Below are 23,330 nucleotides of genomic sequence, written 5' to 3' on the forward strand. Positions count from 1 at the left end.
GAGTCAGGGAGAATTGTATTCTGAAGTAGTGAATGGATCCTCTTTCCAACAGATTGTTAAAAAGGAGGCCGTTGCCTATTTGTTTCAGAATAAGTAGAAGATGCAAGAACGAGCTGAAAGATGATGGGGCCACCCCAGGATAAGCAACAGTAGCAGTGACTGGGAAATTGTCCCTGGCAGGAATGCTAGGCAGAGAGAGGGAAGAGGAGATGTTCTTGGGTGGACTCCTTAGCCTCTCCCATCTGCACAGACTTGGAGGCGCTCCTATCTCAAGGAGCGCCTCCAGCAACACCAGATTGGCCGCTCAACAAGATCAGCCTCGGATGGCCTTCTCTCTGTCCCATCAGCCAGGACAGCTAGGCTGGTGAGGACGAGGGAGAGGGCCTTCTCTGTGGTGGCCCCCACTCTGTGGAACTCCCTCCCTAGGGAACTCCGCCATGCTCCCTCTTTAATGAGCTTCTGCCATGCATTAAAAACACAGTTGTTCAGGCAGGCATTTGGGGTGGGCTAGGGTAATTTTAGAAATGTGATGTTTTTAATGTTGAATTTTATTGTATAAACTGTTTTTATTGTTGTACATCGCCCAGACTGGCTGGGTGACTGGCCAGATGGGCGATTAATAAATTTAATAAATAAATATTACTAAGTAATTAAGGCTGCAATTGTATTTATTTTTATTTATTATTACATTTATATCTTGCCTTTTTTCCTCTTGCAAGGAACCCAAGGTGGCTTACATGGTCCTTCTCCTCTCCATCATATTCTCACAACAACCCTGTGAAGTAGGTTAGGTTAGGAGTTACTGACTGGCCCAAAGACACCCAGTGAGCTTCATGGCCGAGTAGGGATTTGAACCCAGCTCTCCCAAGTCCCAGTCCAACACTCTAACTACTACACCACACTGGTCCTAAACACATCCTCCCAGGAGTAACCTAGGACACAATGGGGCTTATTTCTGATTAGAGATACATAGGATTGCACTGTAAGTCACGTAGTTACTGTACATTTTGTGGTTCTATCTAATAAGTCATTGCCAATTTTAAAACCTAGAAAGACATGAAACTGACCATGACATGATTTTAAAAACTAATGGCTAATCATTTTCACAAGTACAACAAAAGATGACAGGATTCACAAATATAATACTGTATTGTTCCTGAAATATGCAGTTTATTATTCAATGATAATACATCCTGCTGCACTGCAGCATGCAGATTACCCAGGGATGCTTCACATGACATTTGTTCTATGTGAGTGTAAGAAAACACACATGTACACTGTCACATGTGAAAATTGCCCAAATGTCTACTTTGCAAATATACATGTTTGTAACTGTGTTCAGCACCAGTCTTATCTAAGCATGTCCAATAAAACATCACTTCTGTTTCCTCACCCTGCAGTACAGGATCTCTCTTAACTTGAAGTGGATTATAAAAATCAGTAGCCAACAGGGCACTTTTATGACTGAGCCCACATGAAAAAAGGAAACAAGTAGAATCAGCACCCTGGAAGAGAGAAATAGCAGAGGAGCAATAATTCCTTTAACAGTGAACTGAGCTGGTGGGTGCCAACAGGACTATAGCCGGTGAGAAACAAAAGGAAGGTATGTATCAGCATGCTCGGAAAACCCCAAGGTTTGCTGACATACAAAACTATTAAAAATAACAAAAACAACCCTATGAGGACTGAGCGTGGTCAAAAGACACAGCATGCTGACTGTCATTTCAAAAATAAAAATGGATAACAGAGGACAGGTAATGGTATGTCCTACTGGAGGACAACATAGCTTGCTGGTTGACATATTGAACAGGAGCATTCCCATTAGGAGTCAAGAGTAGACAGAACCATTTTCTTGCAGGTCCTTCTTGTTCTCCCAAGAACTAAAAGGGGGAAAAGTCTTGACTGTATGACAGAAGAACCTTCAAGTCTGTTCCTATTAAGAAATGGCACTATGTCTAAATCTGGTGCCTTCCTGCATTCTTGGAATACATGTCAATATTAAACCAGGAGCATACAACAGGTATGGATCACTTCACCAACACAGTTTCAACACACTGCTTAATTCATTATTGCAAATATGTAAATGTAAACAAACACATATGCTGCAGTTGATTGATACTGTGTTGACTTTGAACGTGAAACACCCATATTCAAATCCCCACTTCCTAGGTGTCCTTATGTGTTACTATTTCTCGGTCTAAGCAATTCTATGAAAGTATTACAAGGATCAAAGAAATAAGAGCTGTAAAGCACAATGCACAATAAAACTCCTATCATCATAGTTTGTAAAAGGCACTGTAATAGGTCATGCAGAACTTCTGCTAAGCATAAGCACATCAGAAAAATATTACCACTCAGGATACTTCAGAAGTATCATGTTACGAGTTCCACATGAACACAATTTAACGGAAGCATAAAATGTTTCTAATTCCTTATGTGAAAGGAGAAAATATTTACAAAAGCCTAGGAATCAGTGAGAAAAGCCAGATATATATCAAAATACCAATTTCAGGTGTTTAGATATGTGAGAATGAAAAAATACACATCTGTAAAGCCTGTGAAGACGTTTTAAGTACTCTCTAAATTAATCATTAAGAATGGTGTATTTGCCATAACATTTTCTTCAACTGAAGTAGGAGGAAATGGGGAGAAAGGGAAAGATTCTTATAGAAAACAGTAATAGAACTAAGGGATATAAGCACAGATGGAGTTAAGTGCTGAAGATTAATTAACCACGCAAAGTTCTTCCAAAAGGTTCTCAGTATAATTATACACATATTTTTATCCTGCTTCTTAGTCTCGAGGCAGCTAACATAATTTGACAATGACACATTAAAATCACAAAAACATACTATAAAACCAGATTCGATCAGCAGCAAGTGATAAACTGTAACAGTACACACTCTGTAGTACTTGGGACTGTGAATATATAATGAGTGTGTGTGTGTGTGTGTGTGTGTGTATATATATATATATATATATATATATATGGAGAGAGAGAGAGAGAGAGAGAGAGAGAGAGAGAGAGAGAATGATGAGGAAGTCAGATGCAAGGATACCTGGCAAGTGATTTGTGCACAAAAAAAATTCATGAACCCAAGCTAAAAAATGTAATTGACAAGTAATCTGACCATGAGACACCTATGTGTGGCTGTACTACTAAGGAGCAAAGACTGACTGTGTATGATTTAATATACAATTTTCTCTTAGATAGTTGAGCACCTATCACTTTGGAAGCACAATGGGGACTACCAAAAATAAGGTAGGAGTTTGTTTCCACATAATCAAAGGACTCCCTAGGTATGCAGAAGTTTGTAAGTTTGTTAATTAAAAAGAAATACATATTTCTAAGGCTCCACTCCAGATGGCCTGGGCTGATACTTGCAAGGTTTCAGGATGTACAGAACATTGAGGTGGTGACTGAAGGAGAAAAAAGGGAAACTGGAAGGATGGGAAGAAATGGAGATTAGCCTGACCAGGCCCCTAACAGCTCATAGTAAGATGCCTGGAAGTGGCAGGAATAGGGTTTGGGGGATGTGTGCTGCAAAGTAAAAAAGAAAAAACCCTCCCCTTCCTGCACTATACAGGAATGTTTCCGGAAGAAGTGAAAAGGACACCATATCCACTTTCAAGAACCTCCCTTGCCCCCAAATACTATAAATTAACACTATAGGAACATAAGAAGCTGCCTTATACCAGATCAGACGATTGTCCATGTAGCCTAGTATTGTCTTTTCAGACGAGCAACAGCAGTCCAAGGTCTCAGGCAGAACATGCCCTTTTCCTCATTCCCCCTCCTGAAAATCTCCCCCCACCCCACCCCGAGGCCTGAACAGAGCTGCAGGAGTCCTATTCCAGGAGCACTCCTGTTGCGGGCTGTGGATATGCTGCAGCCTCTTATTGCATGACCTAATTGTATATATTGATTTTGAATGTCCCATGAGACAGAAAGTGCTGAATAATAGCACAGATAAGAGTTTCAATAAGCTAGCAAATCCCATGGATACAAATGCTTGCTTATCACTGAAGACATAGTCATACTCCCACTAGTACCACTGGAAAAAAGATGGTGCAGAACATCTTGAAGGTTGTTTGCCAGAAACAAACACCTTCCCATGCATTACTTGAACAGCCAAATGTAGTGATGCTATCTAAAAGCTCTTCAAAATATAACATCACAATCCAATGCGTAGCTTCCCCAATAAATAAAAAGTAAGGATTGCTTTGTCAGTGCAACATTAGAATTTGTCATAACACTTCACTTGCGTGAGAGAGCGAGCCTGTTCAAGTGGCACTGCAATCAACATTAGTAGTGCACCCCATCTGCCACATAGGATGCTGCAGTATTTACATCTGAGCAAGCCACTCTGCACTGGTGTAGCTGCTGAAAGGCAATGTTTTTAATTCCTACTAAAAACATTCATTCATATCAATAATTTTTACTCACCTTTCAATGACTTTAAGTGCTGAACAGCCATTCTTAATACTGTAAGTTTATCCAGTTTACGTGCTACAGGATTGCACTGAGGTATCATAGCAGATAATTCTTCTATCAGGTTATTCATTTTGTCTCTTCTTCGTTTCTCTGTTTGGCTATGAGCCTCCCTAAGAAAAATGCAAAAGATACATCTTTCCATTAGATGTGCCTTTCTGCTGTATCATCAGTTTCTGAAATGTAGTGTATTGATTTATACATAAGAAATACAGCTGAAGAACTTTGGCTTTAAAAATTATTTGTGAAACATGTAATTGTCAAACATCGATATGAAACAATGGAAAAACTTTGCCAAGCTAAAACTCAAAAAATCCTGATACAAATCACACAGTAGCAACTTTCTCAATAATTGCAAATAAGACAAGCATTCAAAACCTTTCCATAAATGTATTTTAGATTTTGTAAAATCTAATTTATTTCTTCTAAACAGCTTCAACTTTAGTTGCCTTTATCTTTACTTGAAGTCTTTGTGCATGATTTCCTTGGTTGATGCCTATACTCTAAACACAACATTGCGAAGCAAAGAAGTACATCTATTCTAAAGGTATGTCTAGCTTTAAAATTGAACAAAAAGAGATCGACTGTATAATAAGTCAGCTTTAGAACATTGATATTTATGGACCTACATTTTCATGCATGTTATTCCTATTCCAATATATAACACATTTTTCCAACCATCAGTGAATAAATAATTGCTTTACCATTTATCACTGCTGTCCCAAACATGGAGCACCATACTACCTGTAGAATCCTCCCATGGTGCCTGTGAAGCTCTCTGCTTCCTGATCCTTCAGAGCTGGTTTTATTTACTATTACCTTGGCTGGTGCTTCACAGAGTATCCAGCCACCAGTAAAAATAGCAAAAGAAGAAGGAACCCATTGCTGGGCGAGGGTGTTGGAGGAAGAGAAAGTTGGGAGAATTGGGGGCTAGACCCAACTTGCTTGCAGTCCCCATGCACACACACACATTGCTTTTTCATGGCATCTAGATAACCACTGAAATTTTTAACACACACACCCAACATTAAATTAAAGCTTACACAGTAAAAATCAGTACACAAAACCTGGACCTGAGGCATGGATCTTTATGGATCATCAGGATTTTTACATAGGTTGTGCTTAAAACCACCAGTAAATCTGTGGTCACCTCTATATCCATAGATGTGTTCTGTGATTCAACAGTGATTTTGTTAAGAGTCTCATGTAAAAATTATGAGGATTTTGAATCCATGTTTTTTCTGTGCTGGCAACACTGGATCTGTGATTTTTACTGTGCAGTCAATAGAGACCAATGTAAGCTTTTATTTGATTATGGGTTTGGGGGAACCCTGTGTAAAAATCATGCAAATTGAAAAGGTTTGGACTTTCATGTAGGCCCCATGGAAAAGCGAAGTGCACGCACTCTCTCTCTTTTGTTGTATGTGTGAGGAGATGCAGGGGGAGCAGAGCAATGAGGGAGCAGTGTCCGTGGCATTCTCTCAAAAATTCAAATGTGCCCATGGGCCTTAAAGTATTGGGAACCCCTGGTTTATCATGCAGTATTTAATAACGTTAATTAACATATACATTATATTCCAGATTCTCCTAAACAGATCATCTACTACTGAATTTTAATCACTTTTCCATTTTATTTTAATTTTCCAAGTAGCATTCTTGCCCTTGCTACCAAGTTACTCACCACTGTTCTATTATCTTTTTTTGACACAGTTATTTAAATAATTCAACAATACAACCTCTGTAGTGAATTCTAAGACATTTTCTGTGATTTCTTTAATAATCTCTAAACCAGCTTTTCCCAGCCTGGTATCCTCCAGATGTTTTGGACTTCAATTCCCATCAGCCCCAGCCATCATGGCTGATGATTTGTAGTCAAAACATCTGGAGGGCACCAGGTTGGGGGAGGCTGCTCTAAACCCCCTAATATTCTTGTAGTATCCCTTTAAACTCTCACCAGATATAAAAGAACATTAAATTCATAGCATGGCTCTTCCAACACATGCTTGAAGTGGTGCTCTACATTCTCTTAATTTTTACTTGTGTATTATAACATTCCCCTTTCATGGATCACTGCCTTGTTGTGGCGAAGGGGCTTGCGTAACTCAGTGAAGCCATAAGCTACACCGTGCAGGGCCACCCAAGACGGACAGGTCATGGCGGGGAGTTCTGACAAAATGTGGTCCACTGGAGAAGGAAATGGCAACCCACTCCAGTATTCTTGTCAAGAAAACCCCATGGAACGTATCACAAGGCTAAAAGAGATGACGCCGGAAGATGAGCCCCTCAGGTCGGAAGGTGTCCAATATACTACTGGGGAAGAGCAGAGGGAGTTTCCAAGTAGCGCCAGAAAGAGTGAAGCAGCTGGGCCAAAGCCAAAAGGACACTCAGCTGTGGATGTGTCTGGTGGGGAAAAGAATATCCGATGCTGTAAAGAACAATACTGTTTCGGAACCTGGAATGTAAGATCAATGAATCAAGGTAAGCTGGAGGTGGTCAAACATGAGATGGCAAGACTGAACATTGACATCTTGGGAATCAGCGAACTAAAATAGACAAGCATGGGAGAATTTAATTCAGGTGACCATTATATCTACTACTGTGGGCAAGAATCCCTTAGAAGAAATGGAGTAGCACTCATAGTCAATAAAAGGGTGGGAAAAGCAGTACTGGGGTACAATCTCAAAAACGATAGAATGATCTCAGTACGAATCCAAGGCAAACCATTCAACATCACAGTAATTCAAGTCTATGCCCCAACCACTGAGGCCGAAGAAGCTGAGGTTGATCGGTTCTATGAAGACCTACAACACCTTCTAGAACTAACACCAAAAAAAGATGTCCTCTTCATCATAGGGGACTGGAATGCTAAAGTAGGAAGTCAAGAAATAACCGGGATAACAGACAAGCATGGCCTTGGTGTACACAATGAAGCAGGAAAAAAGCTAATAGAGTTTTGCCAAGAGAACACGCTGATCATAGCAAACACGCTTTTCCAACAGCACAAGAGACGACTCTACACATGGACATCACCAGATGGTCAATATCGAAATCAGACTGATTATGTCCTTTGCAGCCAAAGATGGAGAAGCTCTATACAATCAGTAAAAACAAGACCAGGAGCTGACTGTGGCTCAGATCATGAGCTGCTTGTTGCAAAATTTCGGCTGAAATTGAAGAACTTAGGGAAAATCACTAAACTATTCAGGTATGACCTAAATCATATCCCTTATGAATATACAGTGGAGGTGACAAATAGATTTAAGGGATTAGACCCGATAGACAGAGTGCCTGAGGAACTATGGACAGAGGTCCATAACATTGTTCAGGAGGCAGCAACTAAATCCATCCCAAAGAAAAAGAAATGCAAGAAAGCAAAGAAGTGGCTGTCTGAGGATGCTTTACAAGTAGCAGAGGAAAGAAGGGAAGCGAAAAGCAAGGGAGAAAGGGGAAGATATATCCGACTGAATGCAGAGTTCCAGAGAATAGCAAGGAGAGACAAGAAGGCCTTCTTAAATGAACAATGCAAAGAAATCGAGGAAAACAATAGAATGGGAAAGACTAGAGATCTTTTCAAGAAAATCGGAGATATCAAGGGAACGTTTTGTGCAAAGACAGGCATGATAAAGGACAAAGAAGGCAGGGACCTAAGAGAAGCAGATGAGATTAAGAAGAGGTGGAAAGAATACACAGAAGAACTATACAGGAAAGATCTGAATGTCCCTGATAGCCATGATAGTGCGGTCACTGAACTTGAGCCGGACATCCTCGAGAGTGAGGTCAAGTGGGCCTTAGGAAGCATTATTAACATCAAAGCTAGCGGAGATGACAGTATTCCAGCTGAGCTATTTAAAATCCTAAAAGATGATGCTGTTAAAGTGCTGCAATCAATATGCCAACAAATCTGGAACACTCAACAGTGGCCACAAGACTGGAAAAGGTCAGTTTACATTCCAATTCCAAAGAAGGGCAACGCCAAAGAGTGTTCAAACTACCGCACAATTGCGCTCATTTCACATGCCAGCAAGGTGATGCTCAAAATCCTACAAGCTAGGCTTCAGCAGTATGTGAACCGAGAACTACCGGAAGTACAAGCTGGGTTTCGAAGAGGCAGAGGAACTAGAGATCAAATCGCCAACATTCGCTGGATCATGGAGAAAGCAAGAGAATTCCAGAAAAAGTCTGTTGTTGGCAAATGGCAACAATCAGGGTGAATAAAATTCAAGATTTAAAAAAAAAAATCATACATACTAATCTTAAATAATAATTAGGTTATTAAATAATCTGTATATAAGTTGTTGTTGTTCAGTCGTTAAGTCGTGTCCAACTCTCCGTGACCCCATGGATGATAGCACGCCAGGCCTTCCTGTCCTCCGCTCTCTCCCGGAGTGTGCTCAAGTTCATATTCATTGCATCAGTGATGCTATCTAACCATCTCATCCTCTGCCGTCCCCTTCTCCTTTTGCCTTCAATCTTTCCAAGCATCAGGGTCTTTTCCAGTGACTAATGTGAAGAGAAAAGTCACTGGAAAAGACCCTGATGCTGGGAAAGATTGAAGGCAAAAGGAGAAGGGGATGGCAGAGGATGAGATGGCTAGATAGCATCACTGATGCAATGAATATGAACCTGAGCACACTCCGGGAGAGAGCGGAGGACAGGAAGGCCTGGCGTGCTATGGTCCATGGGGTGACGAAGAGTCAGACACGACTTAACAACTGAACAACAACAAAATTATTACACTGCATAATGATTTTATAAAAGTTATCTTTATTGCTATATTTGTTAAAAATATTTGGTCAATCATTCCACTGTAGGCAGATCAGATACATTTCCATTTCCTACTGTGACAGCTCATGGGGGGTTCAGGTTGAAGTTCCAATGGCAAGACATGAGCCTCTTAGAAAAAAAGCTCAATTAAACTTATCAAGCTACAGCCACAAGCTCCACAAATAATCTTAATTACACAGGCATATGCAGCAAATCATCTTTAAATATTATTAAGGTTGGTATATCAAATGTCACTGGTCATCAGGTGTGCAGCCCGATCTTAAGCAGATTTCATCACAAGTCTTCAAAGAAGCATATGTTCTAATAAGTGTGCTTAAAATTACAGCCTAATACTGTAAGCACAAACAGCGAGCCCAAAAATAACCTGCAGATCTAGAACTCCTCATGCTAGCAGTAACACAGAACTGAAAAACATGCCAATTTGCTCATTTTAAAAAAACTGTTGTTGTTCTAAATAAGAATAGCCCTTATTTTTATGGAGAAAATCTTGATATGCATAAGTATCTTCTGAAGTCTTTCTCATGGTCTCTCAGCCTCTAAATAAACACTATTCAGATTTCCTTTTCACCATTCCTGCCTAGAGTATCACAACTAGGTGACTGTACTTTAAAATGCATACAGAAATATTTGTGAGAACTGTGTACTGGACAATTTGTGAACATACAAGAGCTTTGATTACAAGACTGGAATTACCTTAAGATGCTGGCTGGGAAGGGAATTGATACTGTGCTATTTAATAGTGTTTCATTTAATGACAGGTGAGTAAGCAAGTACTGATTACAGTAAGCTACAATCTACTACACAACAGCATGAGAAGATCCTTTAAAGCTAATTCAAGAGATTTGAAAATTACTAACCCAAAATCAGAAATATAAAAATTAAAAATCCATAAAATATGGATTGTCCAATCTAAATTGAGCTCCCACTTCTTGGGAATAAGCTCCATATGCTCTGTCGGACTTCATTCTGTGCACAAATCTATAGAACTGAGCTGTTAAGCTGCTAGAAATGTGTAGGAGCTGTAAAAATCTCTTCCTACACAATGCTGCAACAGCAATAAATGCTATGAGATACAGAGCATCATATCAACAATGAGCATAATCCAGCCAAAGTTAAATACTTTTAAGCCTGATTTTAGTAAGAAACAGGTAAAGTGCATGCTTAACTCTACATCTGAAATCAATGGCACTTAAAATGTACATAATCCTGCTTGGATCATGCCCTATGACATGCTCATGTTGCTGGCAGATATGCAGACACAAATGTTAAAGCCTAACATTAAATTCAAATGTACTTCTTTTCAAGAAAACTATATTTTTCTAACTTGCAGTACCTGAAATATTTAATTTTTATATGTTCTTCATCTTCACTCCTAGGGAAAAGAAGTATTAAAATTAAATAAAATGCAAAATGATACTCAAACATTTAGATGGCAAAATATGATACTGCTTAAGGGTTCGGTTCATGGTTTGGTTAACATTACATAAACATCAGGGTTCTTTCTCTGGCTTGTCAGGAGAGATACAAGCCAGAGTTCCCGGATCGCACCTAACACTAACAAAACCACGAATGTGGTTTGTTTAGCCCCTCCTGCTTAAAGTGGGAGTAATCAGCTAGTGTGCAACAGCATGCTGCCTCATTTCCAGTAACACAGAACTTAAAAAAATTATGGATTATCATTGCATGTGAACTAGGACAGCATTGCACAAGCCTCTGCCCAATATCAGAATTATTTAAGAACTGTTCCTCAAATAAAGCAACTAAAGCAAGCCAGACAGTTTCACAAGAAAAGCCCTACTATAGATTTTTTTAAATTATCTTATTCAGTTGTAAAGCACCCTGGGGCAGAGGGAAATCATCTCATTATTCAAGCTAATCCTCCACTATAATATATATTTATTAGTACTTATTAGAAAAGGCACAAAGTGAACAAGATACAACACACTGAAATGTACTTTTTATTATCCAAACATCAAGAGAATACAAAGAGCGCCTCTGAGATTAATAACTAGAGATGGAGAAAAATAATGATATGCAAATACCTCTAGGGGGCAGTGAGTATTCACAGTGGATAAAAACAGATTGCTAGGCTAAAAGAAAAAGGGCGTTAATTGGATTTTTTAAAAGTTTCAATTATAGGTAGTGTATGTTGTTGTTTTAAATAGCCTGAACTTGGCATACAATGAAAATGAAGTTCAGTATGACCATATGAACGCCCACACTTTATAATCTTAAATTAAATCCATGACCCTTTTACCAGACATTGGCCACATTCAAGCCATAGTTTAGGTGATGGAAGCAAGCCTTGGGCTCAAGCACCCTTCCTTTACTCCTGTGGCACAGCCAAGAGGAGGACTTTGGAAGCTTTTGCTTCCATTTTCCTTAACCACAGCTTGTTGTGTTGTCTGAACTAACAAACTGTGGATAATGTTAATTATAGTTTATTTGAAATAAGCCAACTAGAGGAGGAGATACCATTCCTATCTCTTGCCAGGATCATCCACTGACCCCACGTGAACAACCTTGTACTATTTTCATAGAATCATAGAATAGTAGGGTTGGAAGGGGCCTATAAGACCGTCGATTCCAACCCCCTGCTCAATGCAGGAATCTGAGTCAAAGCATCCCTGACAGATGGCTGTCCCGCCTCATCTTGAATGCCTCCAGGGTGGGAGAGCCCACCACCTTCCTAAGTAATTGGTTCCATTGTCGTAATGCTCTAAGAGTCAGAATGTTTTTCCTGATGTTCAGCTGTTATCTGGCTTCCTGTAACTTGAGCCCATTATTCCGTGTCCTGCACTCTGGGATGATCCAGAAGAGATCCTGGCCTTCCTCTCTGTGACAGCCTTTCAAGTACTTGAACAGCGCTGTCCTATCTCCCCTCAGTCTTCTCTTCTCAAGGCTAAACATGCCCAGTTCTTTCAGTCTCTCTTCATAGGGCTTTGTTGCCAGTCCCCTGATCATCTCTGTTGCCCTCCTCTGAACCCTCTCCAACTTGTCTGCATCCTTCTTAAAGTGTGGTGCCCAGAACAGGACACAGTACTCAAGATGAGGCCTAACCAGTGCTGAGTAGAGGGGAAATAGTACTTCACAGGATTTGGAAGCTATGCTTCTATGAATGCAGCCCAAAAGAGCATTTGCCTTTTTTGAAGCCACATCACATTGTTGGCTCATATTCAGCTTGTGATCTACAGCAATTCCAAGATCCTTCTTGGATTTTATGCCATCTGTGTATCTGAGCCCTGTAATATATTCAGTTCTCAATAACACTATTACCTAAACAAGAATATTTACTTTGGATTTAATGGAGAAACACTGTTTTGCCTAATAACTACAAGACTTTTCTGGAAAGCTCTAGATTTAATCCTTCAAGTCAGTGATGTTCCTTAGTGATTTGCATGTGTACAAACACAACTAACTAAACAGATACATATGTAATCCCCCCTTCTAAAAATGGTACTCAAATCTATTGATTTGAGATTTTTTGTAAAGCATTATACCTGCTCTGGAGATCATCAACATCAATGTCACATGCATACCTAAAGAAAAAGAATTTAAACTAATCAGAAGACATCCAAATCAAGAACGAAAAGTCAGTATAATGGAAAATAAATCTTGCTGACTTTATCCTACTATTCCTACAACAGAGACTAGGAACATGAAAACACAGAGGAATGCCAAACGAGAATAACATCCTTTCTCTATATCCTGAACAACAATTACAGAGTTTATTAGCAGATGGTGGCATTCTAGTGATGGAATTCCAAGACTCTTATTTTTTTGCCACTATCATGATGAAGGAGATACTGGAGATTATGCTGCAAAAGCCTGGAGTATCTGACCAGACGCATGCTCTATGCTGTGGTCAACATTATATCCTATACTGAATTCCTTAGAGCCTGATTTTGACCATATCATAATATCCTAAATGCCCATTTTCATTCTTTTAACGATGGCAAAATGATAATTGAAACCTTCTCCCTGACCAATCTTGAATGCTGAATACGCATTAAAATCTAACTAAAGCAAAACTTAACACCGAATTCTCCCTCTCTCTCTCATATCAGAATAAGACATACCCTCAGACAAAAGTAAAATGCCACAACTAATACACATTCTTCCTTATCAGGTATGTCAGACATATAACTTGTTTTTAATTGCTTTTACACATCTTGCAATTTAAAACAAGTTGTAACCTGTCATAAATTCTTGTAATACAGTACACTAAAAAGCCTGAATGCTTTAACTTGTCCAACAGTCAATATAGCCAGTAATAACTTAATGTTCAAAGTACATTCATTCCAAAGAAGATTATTTTATCTTAATCTTAATATTTAAATATGATTTCTCTGTTCCACTATTAGGATAATATCCTTGGTGAATCCCAAGTAAATATCCCTGACACCAAACAACAACATTCAAACAGGAAAGTTGTCAAAAGCTTCTAGAAGATGTTCATTCTTTGATGCTTCCAGATGATGGAGCTCTACAACTATGATACAGCCATCAACACCACCTTCCAGTTCCCCCAAACTGTATGGCTTTGATGTACCAATAATATAATCGAAAGGGTGCTATCAATTTGCAATATTATTAAGAGATATATTACGAGAAGTGTTTTGAAGAGTCCAAAGGCAAGAAAGTGGTTCAGAAATAGATCTATACTGTATGGAAAATACTAGGAAATGGACAGATACTTTCATAAAGGTTTGATGGCTTTATAAGAAAAAAAACCCTTGCTTTTTGTGGAAAAACTTACCCCTTTGGAGTTATACCCTTTAGATATGCTTTGCCTAGGCAGGTGTTCTTGGTGCCAAATCAAAAGGTATTTAGGGCCTTTTTATTTCCCCAAGCATTTAAAAAATCTTTTCTGATTAAACCTCTGGTTTTTAGTTCGTGATTGTATTGTTTTCAGCCTTCCTGTGTTGTCATAATTATATTGATGAACAGAATGAAAGCGGAAGAGGTAAAAACTTGACAAAGGAAAAATGAGCACAGACTGCCTTAGCAGAAGATGCAAAGGCGTGTTGATCTAGGAAAGTTCGAGGTTTACAAGGAGCAGCTAGTTGGAAGAGGTGCAAAGCACAGAAAGCTATTCCAGGTATACAGTGTGTCTTGGGAGCAAACATAAAGTGGGAGTAGGAATAGGAAAGGGAGCAAGTCTGACTGTATATGATCAGAACTTTCATAGAATCATAGGGCTGGAAGGGGCCTACAAGACCATCGAGTCCAACCCTCTTGGCTCAATGCAGGAAGCCTGATTCCCAGGCGGTCTCCCATCCAAGTACTAACCAGGGCTGACCCTGCTTAGCTTTCGAGATCAGACGAGATCAGGCACATCAGCCCTTTGCTTGTCCTCTTGCCATGCATTTGATATCTATTTCCTGAACACAAAGAGCAAGATCAGCCCTGAGTGCAGCACAAACGACATGCGGATCCAAGGATGATTATTCCAACCACATGAAAGTACTTTACCTTCCAAAATAAATATATTAGGTGCATGATAATATGCACATACAATATGTTGACAAACAAATGTCTCCCAAGGATCCAGTTCTCTTACAGTGATGGAGACATAAACTATCTCACTTACTGGTTATCAGAATCACTTCCTTTGCGTTTTCTTGGAAATTCCACCACAAATGTATTGATTGAACTGGCAGTGGCAGGCTGGGCTATGGGAGACATAAGGCTTGAGATTGCAGAGGCAACACACTGGGTTCCTTCCATCCGAAGATTATCTGTGAATAGGAAAATAGTACTTAAGGAGGTAGATTCTATTGTATTTATTTTACTTTTAGATTAGTCAAATCATACCAAAGGTTGCTGACCTAAATCTCTGGATGAGCTTGATACCAAATATATAAATGAAGCACAATCCTACCATTACAAATATTAACATGTCTCTTTATTCTGTGCCATGGATAGTTTTTAGCATAACTACTATTCCTGCAACACAACTTGCAGTGACTGCAGAGGAAATAACTGTCTGGAATATTCTGACGATATTTCCCTAGAAATGATAATCTACATCATCTCAAACACTTGGCTTGCTTCTGTACATACTATGTACAACTTGCACATTATCAACTCAATGAGAATTACAATATCTATGTCTGTATTTATGGGGTGGTATAGAAATGCAATAAATAAATAATAAATAAATATGAGCAGCTGATCCAGCACATGACAGATTTTGTTCAGGTACTACAGTTCTTGGTATCAGGCTACATTGGAAATATTCTTGAACAACAACCAAGAGAGTTGGGGGTAAGAATCTTGTAATAGGTCCCCTCAAAACTGGTTGAAGAAATCAAATTATAAAATAGTACAGTATAATCGGGCTCTCATAATTTTGGATATTTGAGTTCAAACAACCTTAATCAACTTGAAATCAGAAAAAGGACCAAGACTAACTAGGTACAACTAATTTTAAGGGAATTTACCTACAAGCTTCAATAGTTTTCTAGTGGTACTTTGCCTGAAGGCTTTAATTTGTCCAACAGTCAATATGGCCAGTAATCCATTAATTTTCAAGGTCCATTCCAAAGAAGATTCAGATAATATTCAGAAATAAATAAAGTTATTACTTTAAATATGACTTCTCTATTCCACTAATGGGATAATATCAATTTATGTGCACAACAAGGTTTCAGTATGGATGTGTCAATTATTTATTATTTATTTAATAGATTTATATACCACTGTCCATATTTAATAATATCTCTATGCAGTTTACAAGAGGTTTACATTTTTAATGGTTCAAATGGATTTCCATCTAACAAAGCAATCCTAACCTTCTGGCTCCCAGTACACCACGGAAAGCTCTGCAGGTATAGGAGTACTGCTAGTGGTGTTTCCACAGGTGGTAGACACTGAAACAGGGTGTTTCAGGGTACCCTTGGATCTGCTGGATCTAAAACCCTCTCATTCCCCTAGGATTGGGCCCATTAACTACACCAACCTGGAGTAGGGAAGGATGAATCTGTCAGTTTCACTTTCCCCACATTCGATTTTTTAAAATCTTGAGTTCTTTCCATCTCCTTTATGAAGAAATTTGAGAACTTTGATAAGTTCTTATCAAAAAACAAACCAAACTAAATTCTCACCCATCCATAGCCTGGAACTGGTATTAGGGATGTCAGAAAAATCCTCAACGGATTCAAATGAGTTTGGATTTCTATGAATCCAACCTGAGGATTCCACAGCAGCCTGAGTTTTCTGAGTCACATGGATTGGGTGGACCGGTTTTTCACCTTTGGGGAGGATTTGCACTAATTCTCGCTTGCACATTTGTGCAAGTAGAATGACATTCTGGAAAAAAAATCAATTTCTGTAAATAAGTAGATGACAGAATGAAAGACACCTGACAGTCCATGAAACACAGATGGAACGGATTTAACAAACTCTTTACATCCCTAGCTGGCATAGATAATTTTCCTCAAATTGAAACCAATTAATGGAAATTATAAAACACACACACACAATGCCAGAGGTCTAAATAAAAAAAGCTCCCCTCCACCTCCTACTCTGACTGGAGTGAGCCTGCAGGGCTTTGCAACTGGCAATTTGTCCCTCCCTTCAGTCCCTCCCCCCAGTCACTTAGGACTACTCTACCAACAAGCATTAAAATTCCAGAGAACATCTGCCAATTGAATAAAATCCAAAGAACTGTCCAAGGGGATAAATGTATATGAATATATTTGTATGAATATAACCATATACAGGGGCAGTGCAAATCAGGATTTAATGCACCAAGGGAACAGGAGGTGGAGATTGGGAAAGGGAATATAGTGGCATTTTTAAAAAATACCAATATAAGACATTTCACTCCATTTTAAGGTTTTAGAAAAACGTAACAATTTGTTTAGTTACTGCCCTTGTTCCTTTAAGTTTCATGGGCCAGTATCTCAGCCATAACAAAGCCGATAGCAAGTGATATCAGACTACAGAAGATGTTAGCATAAATACTCCAAGTAAATAACTTGTTTTCATAAGAACATCCATACTGGATCAGACCAAGACTCTATCTAGTCCAGCATTCTGTTAACACAGTGGCTAACCAGCTGCGCACAGGAAACCCACAAGCAGGACATGAGTGCAACAGCACCCTCCCGCCCATGTTCCCCAGCAACTGGTGTATATTGGCATACTTCCCCTGATACAGGAGGTAGCACATAGCCATTAGGGCTGGCAGCCATTGATAGCATTATCCTCCAGAACTTGTCCAATCCCCTTTGAAAGCCATCCAAATTAGTGGCTATCACTACAACTGGTAGAAGTGAATTCCATAGTTTATGGGTTGGGAGAAAAACTTCCTTTTATCTGTCCTGAATCTCCCACCAATCAGCTTCATAGGATGACCCTGGGTATTATGAGAGAGGAAGAAAAATGTCTCCCTATCCACTTTTTCCACACCATGCATAATTTTGTGCACCTCTATTATGTCTCATCTTACTTGCATTTTTTCCAAGCTAAACAATTCAAGAAGTTTTAATCTTTACTCACAGGAGAGTTGCTCCAGCCCCTTGATAATTTCAGTTGCTGCTTTCTGCACTTTTCTCAACTCTACAACATCCCTTTTAGGTATGGTGGCCAGAATTGTACACAATATTCTAAGTGTGATCGTGCCACAGATTTTTATAAGGGATGTATGATTTTGGCAATTTTATTTTCAAGTCTTTTCCTAATTATGCCTAACGTGGAATTTGCCTTTTTCACAGCAGCTGCACTCTGGGTCAACATTTTCATCGAGCTGTCCATCACAACCCAAGTTCTCTTTCTTAGTCAGTCACTGCTGGTTCAGATCCCATCAGCTTATACTTGAAGTTGGGATTTTTTACCCCAATGTGCATTACTTTATACTTGCCTAAATTGAAGCACATTTGCCATTTTGATGCCCATTCCCCCAGTTTGGAGATCCTTTGGGGTGCTTCACAATCCCTTTTTGTTTAACCACCCTAAATAATTTGGTGTCATCCGCAAACTTGGCCATTTCACTGCTTACTCCTAATCCAGATCATTTATGAACAAGTTGAAAAGCATTGGTTCCCTCCTGGGTATGTTTGTTTTTCTGTAATAAAGAATTCATCGCATCCACCTCTATTGGAGAGTACATTTATTCATGCACTCCCAATTTATAGTTTCAGTTTAAAAGAAAATGTTGCTGCAACCCTCTAGTTGGTAACTTATTTCAGAGGACAGTCAGTGGTGGGCCAAAGCCCTACTCTCATTGTCCAAACTAGATTGCCAGCAAGTTCTGTTGCCACAGCCAGCACTCCCTCTACACATCTTGCCTTTTTTATACTTTCCTTCCCGTTGGCTAAAATGGGAGGGAAACCATGTATGCCAGCTAAAGGACCAATATGTTTTTCCAAATTCCAGGGCTGTTTGGGGTGGGGGGATGGGAAGCCTATGGATTCTTCCCAGACACACCCATGGAAAACCCCTTTTTTGTCTCTACCAACGTTGGAGCTCTAACATTGGTACAGCAAGAGCTGTGGAAGTCTCTGTAGCTGTTGGGGGGGAGGTTGTGAGGTCATATCTCCCCTTTCAAGGATGGACCTCTCCACCTTCAGAGAGGGGAGATTCCAAACATCCTAAGGAGTGGCTGGGTGACCAGCCAGATGGGCGATTAATAAATTTAATAATAAATAAATAAATAAGGCCCCTGGAATACCACCGGATTGCAGCCCAAGTTCCTTAATAGTAGATCAAAATTATAAAATTATACAATCCGGTTATAAGCTCTGCAAGCAAAATAACCATCTGAAAGCAAGACAGGACCAAAACCAAACATGACACCTGACCTACTTTTCAAAAGACAGAATTTACATGCACAACTTCTCTAGCACAAAGTAAAAAAGAAGTGACAGTACTGAAGATTCATCATTCTCTCTGAAACTAGAACACAAGTAGCCATAATCACATCTAAATGAAGATTACAGCAATGGACAACAAAGAAGTGCCCTTTAACATCCTTTTATATATCACGTGGACCACAGATTTAAAGAGCAAGGGATACTAATCTACAAAAATGAACAATACTTTAAATTAGGGATTACCAGAACATGCCATAAAGCACTGTCTCAGAACATACATAATTGCAAAAAAAAGCTAAGGGAGTAAAAGCTATACTTTAAAAGATTTTTAAGGATACAGTAAAATAGTAGATAAAAGCATATTCTAGATTTTTTAAAAAATAGATCAACCAAGGATGAATCATAGAATAGTAGGGTTGGAAGGAGCCTACAAGGCCATCAAGTCCAACCCCCAATATGCAGTTGTGGTTACAGAACAACAAATCATATCAAACAGCAAAAGTGTACCTATAACTGTACCTATGCTATAGACAATTAAGAAAAATCAACTTAGACATCATTTACCAAAACCTTTATAATGCATCCCAAAACTTCAGGACAGTACAATCAACTAAATAATGTACAAATCATTCTTGGCACCAGAAAGATGATTTAACGTATAATTTTGTCTGTCACATATAAGATATAAAACGTATTTAGTTATTAGTAATACTCATATACCATTTAGTATAATAAGATCTCTAACTCATTATACATATGCGTTGGTGTACTTATATGCAGAGTACATCATGAGAAACTCCGGGTTGGATGACTCACAGGTCGGAATTAAGATTGCCAGGAGAATTATCAACAACTATTATCTGCGTTCAGATACGCAGACGATACCACCCTAATGGCAGAAAGCGAATGAGGCTAAAGAGCCTCTTGTTGAGGGTGAAAGTGGAGAGTGCAAAAGCTGGTTTGAAACTCAACATTAAAAAATAAGGAAGGCTGAGCGCCGAAGAATTGATGCTTTCGAACTGTGGTGCTGGAGAAGACTCTTACGAGTCCCCTGGACTGCAAGGAGGTCAAATCAGTCCATCCTAAAGGAAATCAACCCTGAGTGCTCATTGGAAGGACAGAGACTGAAGCTGAAGCTCAAATATTTTGGCCACCTAATGCGAAGAGAAAACTCCCTGGAAAAGACCCTGATGCTGGGAAAGACTGAAGGCAAAAGGAGAAGGGGACGGCAGAGGATGAGATGGCTGGATAGCATCACCGATGCAATGAATACGGACTTGAGCACGCTCCGGGAGAGAGCGCAGGACAGGAAGGCCTGGCGTGCTGTGGTCCACGGGGTCACGAAGAGTCGGACACGACTGAACAACAACAGTGTTACCCGGGATTTTAGCCTCCTTTCAGAAAACTGGAAGGAGGAACCCCACCGAAGCGCCACAGGCTGGCTGCAAGAGCGTCGGGCCGCGGAAGGCGGCGGGGAATCGCCCCCCGCTCCACAGCTCCGCAGCCCCGGGGAGACCCTCGGCGACGCCCCGCCTGGCGCCCGTGAGGGGAACGCCGCGCCCCGCGGCGCCCCCGCCCGCGGCCCGCTTCTCGCGGGAAGGCCGCCGGGCTCGCCCGCCCGCCCGCTCACCTGCCGAGACGGCCGCCCTCAGCCCCTCGCCGGCCGCCTCAGCGCCGGCCGCCGCCGCTGGCGCGGGTGCCGCCGCCTCCGCCATGGCGAGCCCGCTCCGTCGCGGCGGCGGCGGCGGCCCCCTGCCCCTGAGGCATGGAGGGAGGCGGGCTGCGCTCCTCCGCGGCGCGGGCCCAGGAGACGGGGAGGAGGGCCGCGCGTCCAGCCCCTGCCGCCCGGCGAGCCCGGCCCGGAGTGCCTCGGCGGCGGCGGCGCCGCCTCCCGGCCGCCGCCGCCGCCGCGCGCTTCTCGCGAGAGCTCGGCCTCGGCGTGGCAGTGGCGCGCGCGGAGGAGGAGGGGGAGGAGCAGCCCGCCCCGCCCCGCCGACGACCCGCGGGCGCACCGGCCCCGCCAGCGCGCGCTGCTCGCCACGGCTGGCGGGCGCCCGCTTCGGGCACGTCGGGGCAGCGGAGGCCGGCGCCTCCGCTCTGGGTCGCAGCCCCAACGCTAACGGAGCGACCCAAGGCCCCGCCAGCCAGCCAGCCCCCCCCAGTTCAGCGCCCTGCAATGCTGGCTGGTTCTGGCTGCGGCCCAGGACGGCCCCGCGGCCCCACCGAGCTCGGAGGCACCGGCCGCCGCCGCCCACACGCCCCTTCTGCCGCCCGCCTAGCAACGCTTCAGCGAGCGGCATCGACCGGCTCTCCCCTCGGTGGCCGTCTCGGGCTTCGCTAGCGCCCGCCTGCTGCTGGCCCCCCAGCCCGCCGCCCTTCCTTCGGGGCGTCTTGGCACGAAAGGAGGCGCGCGCGCCCTTTTAGCAGGGACGGAGATCAGATCGTTCCCGCGGGGGGCACTTCTCTGGGCCACCGCGCCTGCCGGAACCGCCCTTCACGGCGTCCGACGTGGACTTAGGCGCGCCTAAATCCCCTGGGTTTCAGAACGCCCAGGCGCGCCCAAATCCCCTGGGTTTCAACATGCCCAGGCGCGCCCAAGTCCCCTGGATCTCAGCGCGTCCAGGCGCGCCCAAGTCCCCTGGATTTCAGCGCGTCCAGGCGCGCCTAAATCCCCTGGGTTTCAGAACGCCCAGGCGCGCCCAAATCCCCTGGGTTTCAGAACGCCCAGGCGTACCCAAGTCCCCTGGGTTTCAACGTGCCCAGGCGCGCCCAAGTCCCCTGGATTTCAGCGCGTCCAGGCGCGCCCAAGTCCCCTGGATCTCAGCGCGTCCAGGCGCGCCCAAGTCCCCTGGATTTCAGCGCGTCCAGGCGTGCCCAAATCCCCTGGGTTTCAGAACGCCCAGGCGTGCCCAAATCCCCTGGGTTTCAGAACGCCCAGGCGCGCCCAAGTCCCCTGGGTTTCAACGTGCCCAGGCGCGCCCAAGTCCCCTGGATCTCAGCGCGTCCAGGCGCGCCCAAGTCCCCTGGATCTCAGCGCGTCCAGGCGCGCCCAAGTCCCCTGGATCTCAGCGCGTCCATGCGCGCCCAAGTCCCCTGGATCTCAGCGCGTCCAGGCGCGCCCAAGTCCCCTGGATTTCAGCGCGTCCAGGCGCGCCCAAGTCCCCTGGATTTCAGCGCGTCCAGGCGCGCCCAAGTCCCCTGGATTTCAGCGCGTCCAGGCGCGCCCAAGTCCCCTGGATTTCAGCGCGTCCAGGCGCGCCTAAATCCCCTGGGTTTCAGAGCGCCCAGGCGCGCCCAAATCCCCTGGGTTTCAGAACGCCCAGGCGCGCCCAAATCCCCTGGGTTTCAACGCGCCCAGGCGCGCCCAAGTCCCCTGGATTTCAGCGCGTCCAGGCGCACCCAAGTCCCCTGGATTTCAGCGCGTCCAGGCGCGCCCAAATCCCCTGGGTTTCAACGCGCCCCGGCGCGCCCAAGTCCCCTGGATTTCAGCGCGTCCAGGCGCGCCCAAGTCCCCTGGATCTCAGCGCGTCCAGGCGCGCCCAAGTCCCCTGGATTTCAGCGCGTCCAGGCGCGCCCAAGTCCCCTGGATTTCAGCGCGTCCAGGCGCGCCCAAGTCCCCTGGATTTCAGCGCGTCCAGGCGCGCCCAAGTCCCCTGGATTTCAGCGCGTCCAGGCGCGCCCAAGTGCCCTGGATTTCAGCGCGCCCAGGCGCGCCTAAATCCCCTGGGTTTCAGAACGCCCAGGCGCGCCCAAATCCCCTGGGTTTCAGAACGCCCAGGCGCGCCCAAATCCCCTGGGTTTCAACGCGCCCAGGCGCGCCCAAGTCCCCTGGATTTCAGCGCGTCCAGGCGCGCCCAAGTCCCCTGGATTTCAGCGCGCCCAGGCGCGCCCAAATCCCCTGGGTTTCAACGCGCCCAGGCGCGCCCAAGTCCCCTGGATTTCAGCGCGTCCAGGCGCGCCCAAGTCCCCTGGATTTCAGCGCGTCCAGGCGCGCCCAAGTCCCCTGGATTTCAGCGCGTCCAGGCGCGCCCAAGTCCCCTGGATTTCAGCGCGTCCAGGCGCGCCCAAGTCCCCTGGATTTCAGCGCGTCCAGGCGCGCCCAAGTCCCCTGGATTTCAGCGCGTCCAGGCGCGCCTAAATCCCCTGGGTTTCAGCGCGCCCAGGCGCGCCTAAATCCCCTGGGTTTCAGAACGCCCAGGCGCGCCCAAGTCCCCTGGATTTCAGCGCGTCCA

The 23,330-nt window shown here is 43.4% G+C and overlaps 1 protein-coding gene across 10 annotated transcripts in view; it reads right to left on the bottom strand.

Annotated features, from left to right (window-relative positions):
- BMAL2 (basic helix-loop-helix ARNT like 2) overlaps positions 1 to 21,023 on the bottom strand; it is a 52,219-nt gene extending 31,196 nt beyond the window's left edge. For 3 of the 10 annotated variants that reach the window (XM_084811103.1, XM_084811104.1, XM_084811111.1), the window contains exons 1-5: positions 16,387 to 16,664; positions 14,871 to 15,018; positions 12,778 to 12,816; positions 10,611 to 10,649; positions 4,448 to 4,605 (exon numbers count right to left, since the gene is read on the bottom strand). In XM_084811103.1, the coding sequence (XP_084667229.1) occupies positions 4,448 to 4,605; positions 10,611 to 10,649; positions 12,778 to 12,816; positions 14,871 to 15,018; positions 16,387 to 16,570 (568 nt within the window). In that variant the 5' untranslated portion in view covers positions 16,571 to 16,664. Of the gene's footprint in view, positions 1 to 4,447; positions 4,606 to 10,610; positions 10,650 to 11,319; positions 11,364 to 12,777; positions 12,817 to 14,870; positions 15,019 to 16,386; positions 16,665 to 20,728 lie in introns of those variants that run through there. The other 7 variants (XM_084811113.1, XM_084811109.1, XM_084811105.1 and 4 more) reach the window with 7 other exon arrangements.
- Positions 21,024 to 23,330: the final 2,307 nt, after the last annotated feature.

The sequence above is a fragment of the Heloderma suspectum genome, chromosome 7, assembly GCF_057233095.1.
Source record: "Heloderma suspectum isolate Gila_16-S chromosome 7, 16-S_ref, whole genome shotgun sequence".
Classification (NCBI taxonomy): domain Eukaryota; kingdom Metazoa; phylum Chordata; class Lepidosauria; order Squamata; family Helodermatidae; genus Heloderma; species Heloderma suspectum.